Source organism: Poeciliopsis prolifica, unplaced genomic scaffold (genome assembly GCF_027474105.1).
Source record: "Poeciliopsis prolifica strain line A6 unplaced genomic scaffold, Auburn_PproV2 SCAFFOLD015, whole genome shotgun sequence".
Lineage (NCBI taxonomy): Eukaryota > Metazoa > Chordata > Actinopteri > Cyprinodontiformes > Poeciliidae > Poeciliopsis > Poeciliopsis prolifica.
The window spans coordinates 709,732-726,851 of NW_026562390.1; the positions used below are offsets into that span (position 1 = coordinate 709,732).

At 37.3% G+C, this 17,120-nt stretch overlaps 2 protein-coding genes across 2 annotated transcripts; both read right to left on the reverse strand.

Moving 5' to 3' along the window:
- Positions 1-8,700: 8,700 nt before the first annotated feature.
- On the reverse strand, positions 8,701-14,531 carry LOC129366660 (NACHT, LRR and PYD domains-containing protein 3-like). The gene is made up of 6 exons (XM_055040630.1): positions 13,919-14,531; positions 12,516-12,689; positions 11,827-11,995; positions 10,531-10,549; positions 9,810-9,857; positions 8,701-9,668 (listed from the first exon to the last, which is right to left on the reverse strand). Exons 1-6 carry the CDS (start codon positions 14,428-14,430, stop codon positions 9,136-9,138), a joined length of 1,455 nt encoding a protein of 484 aa, XP_054896605.1. The 5' UTR covers positions 14,431-14,531; the 3' UTR covers positions 8,701-9,135.
- Positions 14,531-16,983, reverse strand: LOC129366334 (NLR family CARD domain-containing protein 3-like). Its single transcript, XM_055040112.1, has 3 exons — positions 16,201-16,983; positions 15,829-16,039; positions 14,531-15,708 (listed from the first exon to the last, which is right to left on the reverse strand). Exons 1-3 carry the CDS (start codon positions 16,201-16,203, stop codon positions 14,546-14,548), a joined length of 1,377 nt encoding a protein of 458 aa, XP_054896087.1. The 5' UTR covers positions 16,204-16,983; the 3' UTR covers positions 14,531-14,545.
- Between the last annotated feature and the right edge of the window lie 137 nt (positions 16,984-17,120).

Here is a 17,120-nt window from a genome sequence, read left to right on the forward strand (position 1 = left end):
ATGGTGGGTCCATTAAACCGAGAAGCTTCTAAAAACATCCCAGCTTCATAATGTAGCTTTGTAATGTAATCTTCAATCTGCTGTTGTTGTATCAACCTTCCAGACTCCAGGTTCTGGTTCTGGTTCTGCTCTGCATCCCCAGAACCAGAACCAAGAGAGGAGAAAAAGCTTTCAGCATCTTTGCACCAAAAAATTTGGAACAAACTTCCAGAAAACTGTAAAACACCAGAAACCCTGACTTCCTTTAAATCTCAACTAAAAACACCTGTTTAGAACTTTATTTGAAATGTAATATGTAACAATGTATTGTTTATTATATGTTGCATGACTTTGTGTTTTTGTGTATATGATGTAAAGCACTTTGAAATGCCTTGCTGATGAAATGTGCTATATAAATAAAATTTGATTAATTGACTGATTGATTGATAATGTAGAACCATCAGCAAATAAAGTAAATGTGAACCAGTTAGATTCATTATAAATATCATTTATATAAAGTAAAAACATTTAGGACCCAGTACTCTAATAACCTCCAGTATATCTGAATTTTATCTCCTCAGGTTTTGGTTAAATTTTTATGAAACTGTCTGACTTTGTCAAATATCAGGGTTTCCTCCACAAGGTTCTCATGAGAGCTTGTTGGAGTTCTGGTCCATTCCTCCTGACAGAACCAGGAGAACTGGGTCAGGTTTGACGGCTGTGTTTGGATAAATATTAATATTTTATGACCAAATTGATAATAACACGACAATTATCATTTCTTAGGTCAGAGAAGCAGAATATTTTCCTCTCTTCCTTCTCCAACATGGTGTGTCCATTAAACTGAGACATGTCTGTTGTTGGCAGCAGCAAATAAAGTTGATTCACTTTTGTTAACAAAATCATATTTTAAATTCTCAGAATTTTTTAAATCAATCAGACCTTTTCTGTCCAAATCTAATCTTCCAGTTTCTGGGATTTTTTCCAAGGTGGAAAATGTTCTTCACTGTCAAGAAACCCGAGATCATCCCAGTTCCCCATGCTGGAGATTTTAATTTAACAGTAACAATAGATAAAGTTACCTTTAAAGTCATCACACAATAACATCAAGACCCAACAATAGAGTTAAACTTCAATAAATTCAATCTGGTTGTTTTGTCTCCTGTAAACTTTGCTTTACTTCTCCTTCCTACTTCTGCAGGGTGAATCCCAGCAGATTTAGGAAACTCATTTCCCCCGTTAGACGGAGAGCTGGAAGCTCATCTCGTCCTCTCAGAAGAGGAAGCAGAGAGAGAGAGTAGAGAGAAGGATGGGAGGAGATGTGCAGCAACAACAGCAGGTTCTGAATGAAACTAAATATAATAACATGATCTCCCTGTTATTCTGCAAAGCACGGCAACTTTATCAACTAGTTTCAATATGGAATATTTAAATGTAAATGAAGAGTCAGAGTTAAAATTGAAAAATAATCAACTGACATTTAAACAGGAACAGAACAGGATGAGCAGCAAATGAATAAAATGTGTTTATTGCTCATTAAAACACATGAAGTAGAACTGCAGTAAATATACAAAAAATAACATTTGAATCCAAGATGAATTTCAGAAAATATGTGTGATAGAAAGAAAAAAAAAGTCCAGTGATTGAGAACAACTGCCATAAATTTAAAGAAATCTGATAATAAATGAAAGGAATAAAATAAAAAGAAAACAAAACATCCTGAGATTCATTGTGAATCTTTGGCTGGAAACAGAAAAAACAACAAGTTGATCCAGTTATAATCCAGTTATAATCCTGGAATAATCCTGGAATAATCCCAGGATTGTGTAGAAAAGTTTAAACAAGACTCATATTGGATCTATGAAAATATCTAGAGACTGAACTATCTTTTAATCAATGAGAGATTTTCTAGCTGGATGAGAAACCTTAGACTCTTTAGACTCAAATCAGCTCAGAAAAACTGAGGAACCAGACCACCAGACTGTAAATCCAGGAATCAGAGGTTCAGTGAATGTGGTATTGAAGGTGTGGAGGAGGATCAGTGAGTCAGAGGAGACTCTGTAGAAGGACAGAATGCCAGCAGGACAGTCCACATACACTGCTACTCTGTTAGAGACAGAGGAGGAGGAGAGACCAGTTCCTATGTTATTGTGACAGACAAAGTAACCATCATAATCAGAGCATCTCAGACTCCAGAATGATCATTATATCCAAACCAAGAGTCTCTACTGTTTCCTTTCCTCTTGATTCTTCTGAACTCACTGATATATTAACTCTCCTCTCCACTCGACCTCCAGTAACAGCGACCAGTCAGACCAGTTCTACACAGCAGCTGAGAATAGTCATCAAATCTGTCTGGATGATCAGGATATGACTGAAGCTTCTTCACATATGTCACCTTCCTGTTGTCTTCAGACAGTTTGATTTTTCTGCTCACTGTGTTTGTGTCGATGGTGAGTTGACAGGAATCTGATGGAGAGAACAAACACAATCCAGCTGCAGTTATTGATCATTTATTGACACTTTGACTCCTGAATGAGTGATGTGACAGTTTGAAGATGGTTGAATGTGAGCTGCTTTGTTGTCATGAATCAGATGAAAAAACACTTACATTTCCTCAGACCTGGAGTCAAGAATCGGCCTCCAGCAGGCTCCACCCTGAAAGGAGGAGGGGGGGTCAGACCATCAGTCTCTTTCAGCACTTCCTCTACCAACCAGCACCACCAGGTGGCGCTGCACACATTTACAATGAGCCCAAGAAGAAGAAGCAGCATCCTGAACCCAGCAGCTGCAGTAATGGCTTGTGAAAGTAATCCTCCCTCCACTGCAGAAGTTCTGGATGAGCTGATCTTGTGAATTGGATCATTTTGTAGATGGTCCTCCTGTCTTGAAAGATTGAATAGACAACAAGGAGGCAAGAGAAATATTATAATCCACCATGAAATGAATGAATTCAGGTTCAGTTTTAACAGAAAAAGTCCAGTGAAAATCTAGTCTGAAAAACAGCATCAGAGCTGGTTTGACAGAAAACCACAGCTTCAAGCAAAGCAGAAAGAATCTCATATTTTTATCTTTCTCTCTTTTAACTGCTTGGATTCAGAGATGAAAAACTGAGCAGAAACAGACAAAAACTGTTCCTTTGAGCAATAACCTAACTGTTCAGCTCACAGTAAATGTTTCCCAGCAGACTGACTCCCTCTTCCTCCTCTATCAGACTGTTGGAATAATTGTATATAAGTTATCCCATGTAGTGTTGTTTCTTGTATGTTGAGTTGGTGCAGCCTGGTCTGAAGTGTGTGCAAGAGTCAGTTTAACAGCGGGAGAGGAAGAGGTGTAGAGATCTCAACCAGATGGCTTTAAACTATTTAGTGCAGGTCAAGAGGTCGCACCCGCAACCAGTTCTTGTTTTTCTTACTATGTATGTTGGAATGTGTTTATCTCTGAGTTGCAGCCATTTGTTACTCTTCCCCCTATAGAGGCTGTGACTCTTGTGTAACCAGGGTGACCTAAGGAAATAAAAGACGTACTCAGAGTGTGTTGGAGATTGTAACTGATGTACGTCTCTGGGGCACTCTCCTCGCGAGTAAAACTTAACTGATGTGTTCTGTCTTTCTTTCCAGGTAGTGTTTTACTAATGTTAGGGGTTTAAACCTGACATTAAATTGGTCCTTCGAGCCGGAGTCTCGAGACCCTACAGATTCCAGCGGGTGAGCGAGATCCAGGAAAAGTCTGTGGCCACTGCACTAAGACCCTTTCCGGGACTGGTCTTTTCTCACAGGCTGGGATCCGGTGGGTTGGTGGACATCCAGGGGAAGACTGACACTGACAGAAATTTCTTTTAAAAAGAAGTGGTGAATGATGAATATTGCAATAAAATAGAGAATAAGAAGTGAAGAAATAAAACCCTGACAATTCTAGACACTATCAGGTAACTTAAAACAAGCAGTTAAATTCTGTGAGGATGGCGGAGTCCTTTACTCATAGAAGTAATTAAAGTCCGTGGGATGATGGAGTTCCCTGCTTGAAGAAATAAAAGAGTGAAGAAATAAAAGAGTGATCAAAATAAAAATAAAAGAAGAAAAAAAACAATAATAAATAATAAAAAAACTAGAAAATAATGCTTTGTAAACCTTACCTAGCTGGAGGTTTTGTAAAGCCCTACTGGGACGAAGACTGGCAAACTTCACCTGCTTCGGTATTTTACAACCTCACCTGGTTTGAGATCTTACAAACCGCACCTGTTGTGGGAACGGGGCCCGACTAATACCCGTGTTTAAATGGACGGCAGAGTCCAGCGAAACAGGCGCTTAAATTCCGTGACAAAGAACAGAGTGTGTATGTGAGAGTGAAAGGAAATTTAAGTATCACTGGATACTTGATTTCATACCAAAACAGCAAGGAAGTAAATGGTGACCCTCTGTGGCTGCATGTAGGCAAGAAAGTTCCACTCAAAAGAGTTGAAGTGAACTTTACCACAGACAGGAAGTTTTATCACCATCTTGCTGAAAATATTCCAGTGTTAGAACACACCAGGTGTTACCCCACACTGGACCAAAACATAGTTAAAAATGGAAAAAAGAAATAAAACTAGAAGATTGAATTTGTAAAGATTGGAAGGTAGTTGAGAAACAAGAACCAGGAGCAGTTGAACCACTGGCATACTGGGTACACAAATATGGCTTTAATGGTAATTTAAGCACTGCAAACATTGCAGAATTGAGAAGGAAAATAAGAGAAAAATGTAAGGACAAAGAAAAATTGATGGATAAAGAAGGTTATGAACAAACAGGAGTGTGGATGAAAATGGCAAATAAGAGAGAAGAAGGGGAAAAAGAGCAGAAAAAGAAAGAACAAGAGGCAGAGAAAGAAAGAGAGGAAGAGAAAGAAAAGAAAGTGTTGTTTTATAGAAGGGAAGATGATGAATTTATGCCAGGACCCTATCAGGGATTAATTGAGCAAGCAGGAGAAGCAGGAGATATGCAAGAGCAGCAGCAGGTGCCTTTGCAACCTATCAAAATAGCACCTCCAAAATGCATACTTCCAGACGAGACTAGGTCCAAGTCTGAAACTGGTCTAAATTTTATTTAAAAAATTTAAAAAAATGGGGAAAGAGATAAGTAAAACTAATCCAATAGACAGTCTCAAATCAAACAACTGGAAGTTCATTAAAGATCAGGATCCGTGTAAAATAAAACACTTAGATAAATGGATAACAAAGTATCATTTATATGGCAGTCTGAACATACAGAAATTAATTCTACTGCAAGATAAAATAAAACAAAAAACAAATTCAAATTAAATATAAATATATATACAAAGAAGGTGTGATGTAAAATTTTGGTTAGAAGTAGCACAAAACGAGAGATTGGAGAGAAAAAATCTAAAAAGAATGTTGAACAGAGTGCTAGATTATACCCTGTTGCCCTCACCTCCAGAATATGAGGAGAAACATCATGATGGACTTTGTATGAGGTCAAAAGGAGGAATAAAATAAAAGACAAAAATTACAATAGGGACATTTTATGAATTAATTATAAAATAATAAAGAGCAGAACTTTAGAGCGAGAAGCCCTTAACAAATAACATTCTTTTAACAGTGAACAAAACTCTATTAAAATGGATCAATATTATTAGATCTACAGAACTTATTGATAATTAAAGTACAGGATAAACTAGAGGTAACTCTCTTGATAAATAGAAATTGATTAAATACAGGAAAGTTTGCTAAAATTTACAGGATTTGATGTCAGAAAGGTATTAAAGTTTGAAATAACTTATTGATTAATGGGAAAAACAATATTTGAAACAATTGAAGATATCAAAATGTAGTGACATGATTACAAGTGATTATAAATTAGGTATATAATAAACAAAAATGAAACTAAATAGAAAAGTCAGGAGGAAAACAGATGTCCTCAAAAGAGCAGGATAACTGTTTTGTGATTATTCATTAGATTGCCCAAATAAACCCCCACGCAGCTCGCTATGATCTCAGTGTTATGGATAAACATAAAAATACAAAATCAACAGGAGACAATGTTGAAAATAAAGTAAGCGGGACAAAGCAACAGGTCTGTTCAGGAGAACAACAGGCAATAGGAACAATAGGAACTACAATAGGCAGAAGTTGTAGCTGTGCCTTATTCCCCTGATCTTGCAGCTGGTTCAACAGAAAGAAAATAGTTTGAATAGCAGATCTAAACATCAGTTCAACATCTTAAGCTGTATATAAAGGTGAGAACAAGTCCTGATGACAAAACATCAGTGCATAATAAAAGGTTAAAGAATGTAAACAGAAGTACCCCAAACAATTTAAGTTAAAAGATGAATTTGAGATATAAATGCTAAAATCTGAATGAAACAGCAGATTTCTCCTGCTGCCATGAAATACTTTCTTTCACAAGGTGAGGGAAAGTTTGTGAAGGAGGTGCAAAATTGTTTTATGGCCCATCTAAGTTCAAAGAACCATTTTCTTTTAGAGTGGATTGTTTAAGCAAGCAAATTAATTGAGATTAATGAAATAATATAAAAATGTTAAATGTAAATTTTTAACATCAAAACGCTGGGTCTAAAAAATTGGTAAACATATCTTGTCAAACATTAGTTAAAATTCTTTAGGACATTTGTAAAAATAAATATACTTTTATATTAATGTACAACTGTAAAGAAAATACTAATTTGGTACTGTGATCTTTTGAGAGGACATTATCTAATTTAATGTCTCAATTTATGCTTTGATGAGAAAAATGCTGTTTTATTAGTTCAAGTGATAAAATCAGAATAACTTAGGAATGTGCTGGTTATGAATCTCCTGTGGGGGAGGTTGCAAGTTGGTGAGAAAAGACAAATGCAGCAATAAAGCTGATAGCTAAAAGTAAATTAAGAACTATACAAAAACAAGGAAAAAGTATATAAAATATATTAAGGGTAATATATTTTATGGACATTGTGATCACAGCCAAGACTGTTTGCTTGCTAATCTGTTCATATAAGAATTATCAAATAAACAAAGAACGCATTAATAGATGTTTTTAATGATTCTACAATGCAGAAACTCTGAAAAGTTGTTCTAGTGATCCCTGAATATTGAGAACAAAAGATCAAGAAAGTTTATGTTTTGCAAGGGAGTTAAAACATCATAAAATTCTGCGAATTAAAAAATTATTAATGAGTAAGATGATGTGATGAACTTTAAAACTATAATGTGAAGAGTTTTGGAAAAAATAGAGTCATCTTGAAGGTTTAAATCTTCCTAAAAGATAAATGATATGTTTGTTGTGAAAGTTTTCTTTTAAGAAAAGGGCAGTGATCTTTAACAAAATAGTAAACAAATTAATAAACATTAACAACAAAAAATTTATTAGAACAATCCTGAAAATAAAATAAAGAAATTAAGAAGTCTTTAAACTATTTAGTTATGGAAGTAAGTTGAAATTTAAGGAATTTCCTCAATGAAGGAATTTGTTGAGAACTTAAATTGTTGAAAATTATAGAGACAGTGGTATTTAAGTATTTGATGCATCTAAAATGGAATCGATCATTCTAAAATAAAGGAAATGAATCTATATTTTATTGAAACTGACATGTTTCAACAGCAGGAAATTACTAATTGTTGTCAGGCCCTAATAAAGTTAGTGATCTTTTTAGAATGTGCACATGGTAATTACAATATTGAAGACTAAATTAAACAGGAAAACATTTAAAAAAAAATGCTAAAACATTTGGAAAATATTTGAAGTTTCAATATATACTTTTGAACAAATTTGAGCGAAAGAAAAATGTAGATAATAGACTGACTGTGACTGACCACGACGAGACTAAATGTTTTATGTTTTTGTTTGTTGTGTTATTGTTTGTTTGTGATTACATAGTATGACTTTGTGTGATTAGAATAAAATCAGAAAATAAAATGAAAATAGCAAACAAATTGTACACAAAAGTTGAGAAAGTGATCACATTAATCATTTGATATTAGAAAATAAAGTAACTAATTACTTTGATTTGAAAAGAAAAGAACGTGTGGATAAAGTAACCTGGTTTATGACTGAGGCTTAGAAATTTTAAATCCAGGATTAATTGATTAATGGACGTTAAATTGACACATTTTTGGAAATTGGACAGTTTGGGATTTGATTTAATTTTGGAAAGGCTAATTTTCATTAAAAGTGAGAACAGTGTTTTGGAGAAGAACCAACTAGAAACATCTTTTGGGGGATAAAAGGAAATGTTCTACCTTGTGAAATTTGACAAAACGTTATGATAGGTAGCAATTCTTTGAAGACACTCGGTTAATTGATCAAATATAAAAACAGAAACAATAGTAGCGAAACTAAAGGTGTTGGATGTAGAAAAATAAACTATCATGCATAAAAGATACCTGGAACAGTGAAATAGAGAAAGAAAACTTAGCATTGAATACTAAGGATTTGTTTTAAGGTACAATGATGAATCTGTTCCATCAGAATTTTTATTTGCAGTAGTGGACTTTGATTGATGTATTTCCATATAGAAAATACTTCAAAAAGGGGGAAATTGTTGAGATTATATTGAAACTTATAAAACATAGAAAACATTTTTAAGAAAGAAAGAAAAAATAAATAAAAATTTATTTTAAAATGTTTCAATATGGGAATGTTTAAATGTAAATTACAAGTCAGAGTTAAAATTGAAAAATAATCTACTGACAGAACAGGATGAGCAGCAAATGAATAAAATATGTTTATTGTTCACTAAAACACATGAAGTACAACTGCAGTAAATATACAAAAAATAACATTTGAATCCAAGATTAATTTAAAAATATAGGAGAAAACAGAAACAAAAAATATTCAGTAATTGAGAAAAACTGCAGTACATTCAAAGAATCTGATGATAAATGAAAGGTAAAAAATCAAGAGAGAGAAAAAAAACATCCTGAGATTCATTGTGAATTTTTGACTGGAAAATGATAAAACATGTTGATCCAGTTATAATCCTGGAATAATCCTGGAATAATCCTGGAATAATCCCAGGGTTGTGTAGAAAAGTTTAACCAAGACACAGTTTGGATCCATGAAAATATATTTCTGAATGAAACAGACATATAGAGACTGGACTATCTTTTAAACAGTGAGATTTTCTAGCAGGATGAAAAACTTTAGACTCTTTAGACTCAAATCACCTCAGAAACACTGAAGAGGAACCAGAACTAGAACAGACTGCAAATCCAGGAATCAGAGGTTCAGTGAATGTGGTGTTGAAGGTGTGGAGGAGGATCAGTGAGTCAGAGGAGACTCTGTAGAAGGACAGAATGCCAGCAGGACAGTTAACATACACTGCTACTCTGTGAGAGACAGAGGAGGAGGAGAGAGGAGTTTCTATGTTATTGTGCCAGACAGAGTAACCATGATGATCAGAGCAGATCAGACTCCAGGAATGATCATTACATCCAAACCAACAGTCTCTTCTGTTTCCTTTCTTCCTGATTCTTCTGTAACTCACTGATATAAAAACATCTCCTTTCCACTCGACCTCCCAGTAACAGCGACCAGTCAGACCAGTTCTACACAGCAGCTGAGGACAGTAATCAAATCTGTCTGGATGATCAGGATATGACTGAAGCTCCTTCACAAATGTCACCTTCCTGTTGTATTGAGACAGTTTGAGTTTTCTGTTCACTGTCTTTGTGTCGATGGTGAGTTGACAGGAATCTGATGGAGAACAAACACAATCCAGCTGCAGTTATTGATCATTTATTGGCACTTTGACTCCTGAATGAGTGATGTGACAGTTTGAAGATGGTTGAATTTGAGCTGCTTTGTTGTCATGAATCAGATGAAAAACACACTTACATCTCCATGGACCTGGTGTCAAGAATTGGACTCCAGCAGGCTCCACCCCTGAAAGGAGGAGGGGGTCAGACCATCAGTCTCTTTCAGCACTTCCTCTACCAACCAGCATCACCAGGTGGCGCTGCACACATTTACAATGAGCCAAGAAGAAGAAGCAGCATCCTGAATCCAGCAGCTGCAGTAATGGCTTGTGAAAGTAATCCTCCCTCCACTGCAGAAGTTCTGGATGAGCTGATCTTGTCTTTTTATCTTTCCTAGTAAATTTATCAGAACTTTGGATCTGAACCAGTTTCTGCTCTCATTTTTACATTTTCTACTTTTTCCATCATTCACTCCAATTCTTCCATCCTTCTGGAAAACAAGGGATTTCTTTTATTCTCTGATTTCATTCATACTTTTGATCATTTCCAGATGTCGCCCCCTGGTGGAGATAAACTGCCACATAGATGGATCTACTAAACTTCTAAATCTCTTTGCCTTATGAATAGTTTTTTCTTCACTTTTTCATGTGTTTTATATTTTAAAACACAAATTCATTAAAGCTGAGAGGTTTGCTTTACATCTGAATTTATTTATTTCACTCTGAGATCTTTAAACATCCATCTGATCACCATGGAGCTGCTTTTCTTCTCCTCTTGCTTCTGGGGGCTGATTGGTCTGAAGCTCCATCCAACATGGTTTTAATGTTTCTATCCTCAGTAAATTATCATAGGAATCTAACAGCTGAACTCCTTAGACTCCTGAATGAGTGATGTGACAGTTTGAAGAAGTTGAATCAGAATAATTTCATTATTATTTCTTATTCCTATTTAGCTCCAGGCTCTCCTCACGTTCTTAGTCAGAAGAATTTTCCACAATCAGCTGAAATCTTCCTAAACACGAGTGTTAAATCAAGAACTGATCCGTTTCCTTCATCAACATCTTTTGTCTCTTTTCCATCATTCAAACATCATCAGTTCGTATCTCTAAATGTTCTTCTGCTCTTACAGTTACTTTCAGTTTTCTGTTTCCATCCCATTATATTCCATATGCATTAAAGTTACTACATGTTATTGATAATAATTATATCTTTCTTGATCAGTTCCTCTATTTATGTTTCTTCTTTCTTTCTTCCTGTCACTGAAACATTTAAACTGATTCTAAAATCTATATTTGCTCTCAGCCATGTCTCTTTATTACTAATTATTAGCGACTGTCAAACAAAATCTCTGATCAAAACTTAAATCCAATCTGCAGTTAAGATGATTTTATTTTCCTCAATATCATCAAAGATCCAGAACATCAGTGGATAACAGATATTTGTGTCCAAAAGCATTAAAACCAGATTAACAGGTTTAAACAAAGATCAGAGATAAAAACATAAAAGCTTAAAGTGATCAGTAAAAACTAAACCTCCTCATCACTGACTAAAGTCACCAGGTGAGCAACAGCTGATCTATAATCACTAATAACACCATGTGATCCAGCACTACATCTATACACAACACCAATAATATCTGATTTATGATGTTATTAATCTTCATATTTTAACTTCCTGTCCATCAGCCAATCAGCTTCCTGTATTTCCTCAGTAGATCATCAGTGGAAGCCCCGCCCAGCCCATGATGCTCCTGGTTTGTGAAGACAGAGAGACAAACTGAACTCTGATAGGAAACAGTTTCAACTGATTTTCTCTCTCCAACCTCTTGGTTCCACATGGAGCTATATTTGGCCCCCTGCTGCTCTGAATACCATGTTATTGTGGTTCAGTAGATGGGTTGGTTTCCCAGGTTCATTCAGAACCATGTGAAAGATTCTTATAGTTTTTAATTGTATGCAGTTTGCAAACTTACATAGTCAAAATTACCAGCAGTATTTATAATTTAACTGAAATAAATACAAGCCAGATACTGAATTAGCAAAATAAATTTTAATCTTCAACCTAAATGTTTCCCAGCAGACTGACTAAAGACATTTCTCCCTCTTCCTCCTCTATCAGACCTTCTCTGCTCCTGCAGCAGGTTCCTCCATACCTGAGAGCTTCCAGTCTCCAGTGTGGATCCTTCAGTCCAGCCGACAGCAGCTTCACTCCTGAGTCTCCTGGATGATTGTAGCTCAGGTCCAACTCTTTCAGATGGGAGGGGTTGGAGGTCAGAGCTGAGGCCAGAGAAGCACAGCCTTCCTCTGAGACCAAACAGCCTGATAAGCTGCAGACACACAATTCATCACATGATGAGAAAATGACAACACTGAGGTAGAGACCAAGGTCTGAACTGATCATATTAATGTGAGGAAAACACTTAAGAAACTGGAGATTCACCTGTTCATAAAATAAAATAGAAATAAAACTATTTCATTTTGTAGATAATAAAAAAATTAAAATGCGTCATTTGTAAAATTTATGAGAAAGTCTAACAACTGATTGGAGGAAGAATCTGCAATAATGCTTCTTTGTACTCTGAGGATGCAACAATCTGTCAAGTGTCCAGCGTTACACTAATAGTTAAAGCCTGATCTCCATCTTTCTACATTCCTCTCTTCTTGGTTCTTTCAGCCTGGAATAAATGAAAACCAGCTGAGTTTATGTGTCAAGACTTAGCATGATTAGCCTCATCACAGTCAGACATCTACTGATGTTATAATCTGATACTGAAATAAAATTTACATCATATCTTATAGCAGGTAATGAACAGAAATCTGGTTTCACCAGGATTGAGAACATTTTACCTGAGAGTTTCCAGGTTGCAGTTTGGACTCTTCAGTCCAGCAGAGAGAAGCTTCACTCCTGAATCCTGCAGGTTGTTGTTACTCAGGTCCAGTTCTCTGAGACTGGAGGACTGGGAGCTGAGAACTGAGGACAGAGCTTCACAGCTTCTCTCTGAGAGGTTACAGCCACTCAGTCTGAGGAGACAGGGAGGAAAATCTGTTATTAATCCATCAAATGTTTGTGTTACTTTACAGTCAACAATATTCTTATTGGACTGATTGAATGTCATATTTTTCTAAACTTTATGATATCTTTATTTTGAACTGGTTTATTCTATAGTTGGGACTCAAGACTTGAAGAACTGAACTACAGGCAACAAGGACACTGGAGAGAGAAATATTAAAATCTACAATAAACTGCATTAATTAACTTGCCGACGAGAGTCAGTCTCTCTTTTACTCATCACCTGCTAGCAGCAGACTAGGAAACGATGTACCGATAAATAATCAGTAAATACCAGCAGATGGTTTGGTTTCCTAGGTACATTAAGCACCAGGTGAAAGAATCCTAATGTTTTAATGGGCTGATGTTTGCAAAGTTGTACAGTCCATTTAATCCCAAAGTAGTTTCTGCAAAACAAGAGCATGCATTTCCATCCTTAGACCTTCCTAACACATGATATTTATGAATTAATTAGAGGTGAGCTGAATGATCGGCCACTGATTATAATCGGCAGATTTCCGTGAAAAAGTGTATGATCACCGATCACTGTCTCCTGTTGCCGATCACCAACTCCGATCACATGTATCTACCATCTCAGCCTGTGTTTGCAGCTCATCTTTCCTTCTCACTGCACAGCAACAAATCCTGTAATGAGGAAGTTTGTTTGATGAGGCAGGAAATTACCAAAGGATGAATGTAAAAACTGGACATTGTACTGCTAAAACTTAGCTTTTGTCAAAAACTCAGAGGCAGACCTGAGAGCTCTGCTCAATGCAAATAAAGTTCTGGCTGGAAATAGGTGTTCTAAATAAAACATAAATTATGTTTTATAGGACAAATTTTAATAATTGAGTAACTCAAATCATTTGAGGAATCATTTAAGACCTATATTATGCTATTATTGTTGTGAACTGGTTCATTGTATAATCCTCAAGTGTTAAAGGACAGAACAGGCAACAAGAAGGCTTGAAAGAGAAGTATGGTCTAAGTGTATTATATTTCAATTTTAGCATAAAGAGGAGATAATTTACTCCTTGAATATGTAACATTATGTCCAGCTGCAGAATGAAATCTGTCTCCCAGACCCCTCAGTTTGACACTGTGAAGACACAATGCACTGATAAACTAATACATGAATATATTTACCTCATCAATAACAGATTTTTATGCACATAACTGAATTAACAATCTTTATCCTTACAGAGCTTTGTTGGAGGCTTTAACCACTGGCAGCAGCCTCAGAAGAACCTCCTCTGAAGCAGAGTATTTCTTCAGGTCAAACACATCCAGATATTTTCCTGATGACACTAAGATGAAGATCAGAGCTGACCACTGAGCAGGAGACAGTTTATCTGTGGAGAGACTTCCTGAACTCAGAGACTGTTGGATCTCCTCCACTAGAGAAAGATCATTCAGTTCATTCAGACAGTGGAACAGATTGATGCTTTTCTCTGCAGACACATTCTCATTAATCTTCTCCTTGATGTACTGAACTGTTTCCTGATTGGTCTGTGAGCTACTTCCTGTCTTTGTCAGCAGACCTTGTAGGAGTCTCTGATTGGTCTGCAGTGAAATTCCCAGGAGGAAGCGGAGGAACAAGTCCAGGTGTCCATTTGGACTCTGTAAGACCTGATCAACAGCTCTCTGATGGAGAGACTTTAGTTTAGATTTATTAAATAATGAAGATTTCTTAGATGTTTGTTTTTCTTCCATCAGGTTGACTCCAGACTTGATGAAGGTCAGATGAACATGAAGAGCAGCCAGAAACTCCTGAACACTCAGATGGACGAAGCAGAACACCTTGTCCTGGTACAGACCTCTCTCCTCTTTAAAGATCTGTGTGAACACTCCTGAGTACACTGAGGCTGCTCTGATATCGATGCCACACTCTTGTCAGGTCTGATTCATAGAAGATCAGGTTTCCTTTCTGCAGCTGATCAAAAGCCAGTTTTCCCAGAGACTTGATCATCTTCCTACTCTCTGGACTCCAGTGTGGATCTGTTTCAGCTCCTCCATCATACTTGACCTTCTTCACTTTGGTCTGAACCACCAGGAAGTGGATGTACATCTCAGTCAGGGTTCTGGGCAGCTCTCCTGCCTCTCTGCTCTCCAACACATCCTCCAGAACTGTAGCAGTGATCCAGCAGAAGACTGGGATGTGGCACATGATGTGGAGGCTTCGTGATGTCTTCATGTGGGAGATGATCCTGCTGGCCTGTTTCTCATCTCTGAATCTCTTCCTGAAGTACTTCTCCTTCTGTGGGTCATTGAACCCTCTGACCTCTGTCACCATGCCAACACACTGAGGAGGGATCTGATTGGCTGCTGCAGGTCGTGTGGTTATCCAGAGGAGAGCAGAGGGAAGCAGTTTCCCCCTAATGAGGTTTGTCAGCAGAACATCCACTGAGGTGGACTCTGTAGCATCAGTCAGGATCTCCTTGTTGTGGAAGTCCAGTGGAAGTCGACTCTCATCCAAGCCATCAAAGATGAACAGAACCTGGAAGTGTTCAAAGCTGCAGATTTCTTTGGTTTCAGTAAAGAAATGATGAACAAGTTCCACCAAGCTGAACTTTTTCTCTTTCAGCACATTCAGCTCTCTGAAGGTGAATGGAAATATGAACTGGATGTTCTGGTGGGCTTTGTCTTCAGCCCAGTCCAGAGTGAACTTCTGTGTTAGGACTGTTTTCCCAATGCCAGCCACTCCCTTTGTCATCACTGTTCTGATTGGTTGATCTCTTCCATGTGGGACTTTAAAGATGTCTTCTTGTCTGACTGTTGTTTCTGGTCTGTGTGGTTTCCTGGATGCTGTTTCAATCTGTCTGACCTCATGTTCATCATTGACCTCTCCAGTTCCTCCCTCTGTGATGTAGAGCTCTGTGTAGATCTGGTTCAGAAGGGTTGGACTTCCTGCTTTAGCAATTCCCTCAAACACAGACTGGAACTTCTTCAGACCAGATTTAAGTTGATGTTGACAAACTGCAGCAAGGTGTCCTAAATTAACACAAAAAGTAAAATCAGTAACTTAAGGATATTACTTTCTGAAGACGGTGTTAATAAACATGATTCCATCTCTTCAAACATCAGGTGAAATCTTTGTATAAATCCTCTTACTGCTCTCCAGATGGTCAGCCAGCTTTTCCTGCTTCATCCTCCTCAGGAAGTTCAGTGTGATCTTCATCACTGCCTCTCTGCTGCTCCTCCTCTGCTCTTCATCATTATCTTCCAACACCTCATCATCTCTCTGACTGTAATCTGGACTCAGAACTTTCTGGATCTTCTTCAGTTCTTTCTTCACAAAAGTAACAATGTTGTCCTCCAGCAGCTGGAACAGAATAATAGATGAAGGAAACATCAGAGTAAAATCATGGAGCCAAACACCAGATGGATGTTGGACAGACTGACAGTCCTCTGGTCTACAAAGTGCAGCATGAAGGTGACTTTGAAAAAAACTCATGGAAAAGTATTTGTTGTTCATATACAGACCATAAATATGGAGTCCAGCTGTGTTTGATGCTGCTGGGCAGATGGACCACTGGGAACAACAATTAGGAAGTCAAGAAATATTCATCCAGCAGTTAACAGATTAAATCAGCAAAAGTTTCACAATAAAAGCCCTTAAAGCAGAAAAATAGACACAATACAAAGACTTAAGAAAGAGGAAGATGAAATACAAAGATGAAGAAAAGAAACACCAGAATAAACCAGTAGACATTTTAAAAAGTTGATATTGAACTTGGACTTCAAACAGTCCAAACTGTCAGCAGATCTGATGCTGGTGGAGACAGTTTCCCAGAGCTTGGGGACAGTGGAAGTGAAGGCTCTGTCCACACAGGTCTTCAGGACAGTGTCGGGCATCCATCAGGTTCTGATGACTAGATCTGAGGTGATGTGGACATGGAGGAGGTCTGAAATATGTGGGTGTGTCCATGTGGGATCTTCTCCTGGATGTTATAGAGGATTTTAAAATGGATCCTGTAGATCCCTGGAAGACAGTGAGCTCACATTGTATCTGTCCACACAGAGACAATCAGAAGGTAAAGGTCCATGAAGTGATATCTGCATGTGAGCAGTGAACCAGGTGATCTAAGTAGTTGTAGAGATTTAATGTTCCTGCTGATCCCATCAAGAACCAGCAGAACCTCTGATGGTCCACATCAGCTCAGTTTGGTTGAGTTCCAGCAGATCTCACCAACCACATCATGAAGCTTTCCGTCCCTGCTGAACTGCTCTCACAATGCACACAGGAACCAAGTCCTGATGGACCAGAATGGCTTTACCAGGTATTTCCCAGTGGAAATGTGATCCACTGTTATTCTGACATGGAGCCAGGAAGCAACAGAACATCATCATCAACATCCAGAGATAAAGATATGAAGGTGTTTTCATGAGAACAGAGCAGCTGA

Coding starts and splice junctions, on each gene's coding strand:
- LOC129366660 (XM_055040630.1), bottom strand. CDS start 14,430: ATGGAAGAAAAACAAACATCTAAGAAATCTTCATTATTTAATAAATCT. Junction 11,996..12,515: donor TGCAACCTGGAAACTCTCAG/GTAAAATGTTCT, acceptor GTGTGTCTGCAG/CTTATCAGGCTGTTTGGTCT. Junction 9,669..9,809: donor GACACCAGGTCCATGGAGAT/GTAAGTGTGTTT, acceptor GTTCTCCATCAG/ATTCCTGTCAACTCACCATC.
- LOC129366334 (XM_055040112.1), bottom strand. Junction 15,709..15,828: donor GGCTGACCATCTGGAGAGCA/GTAAGAGGATTT, acceptor GTGTTAATTTAG/GACACCTTGCTGCAGTTTGT.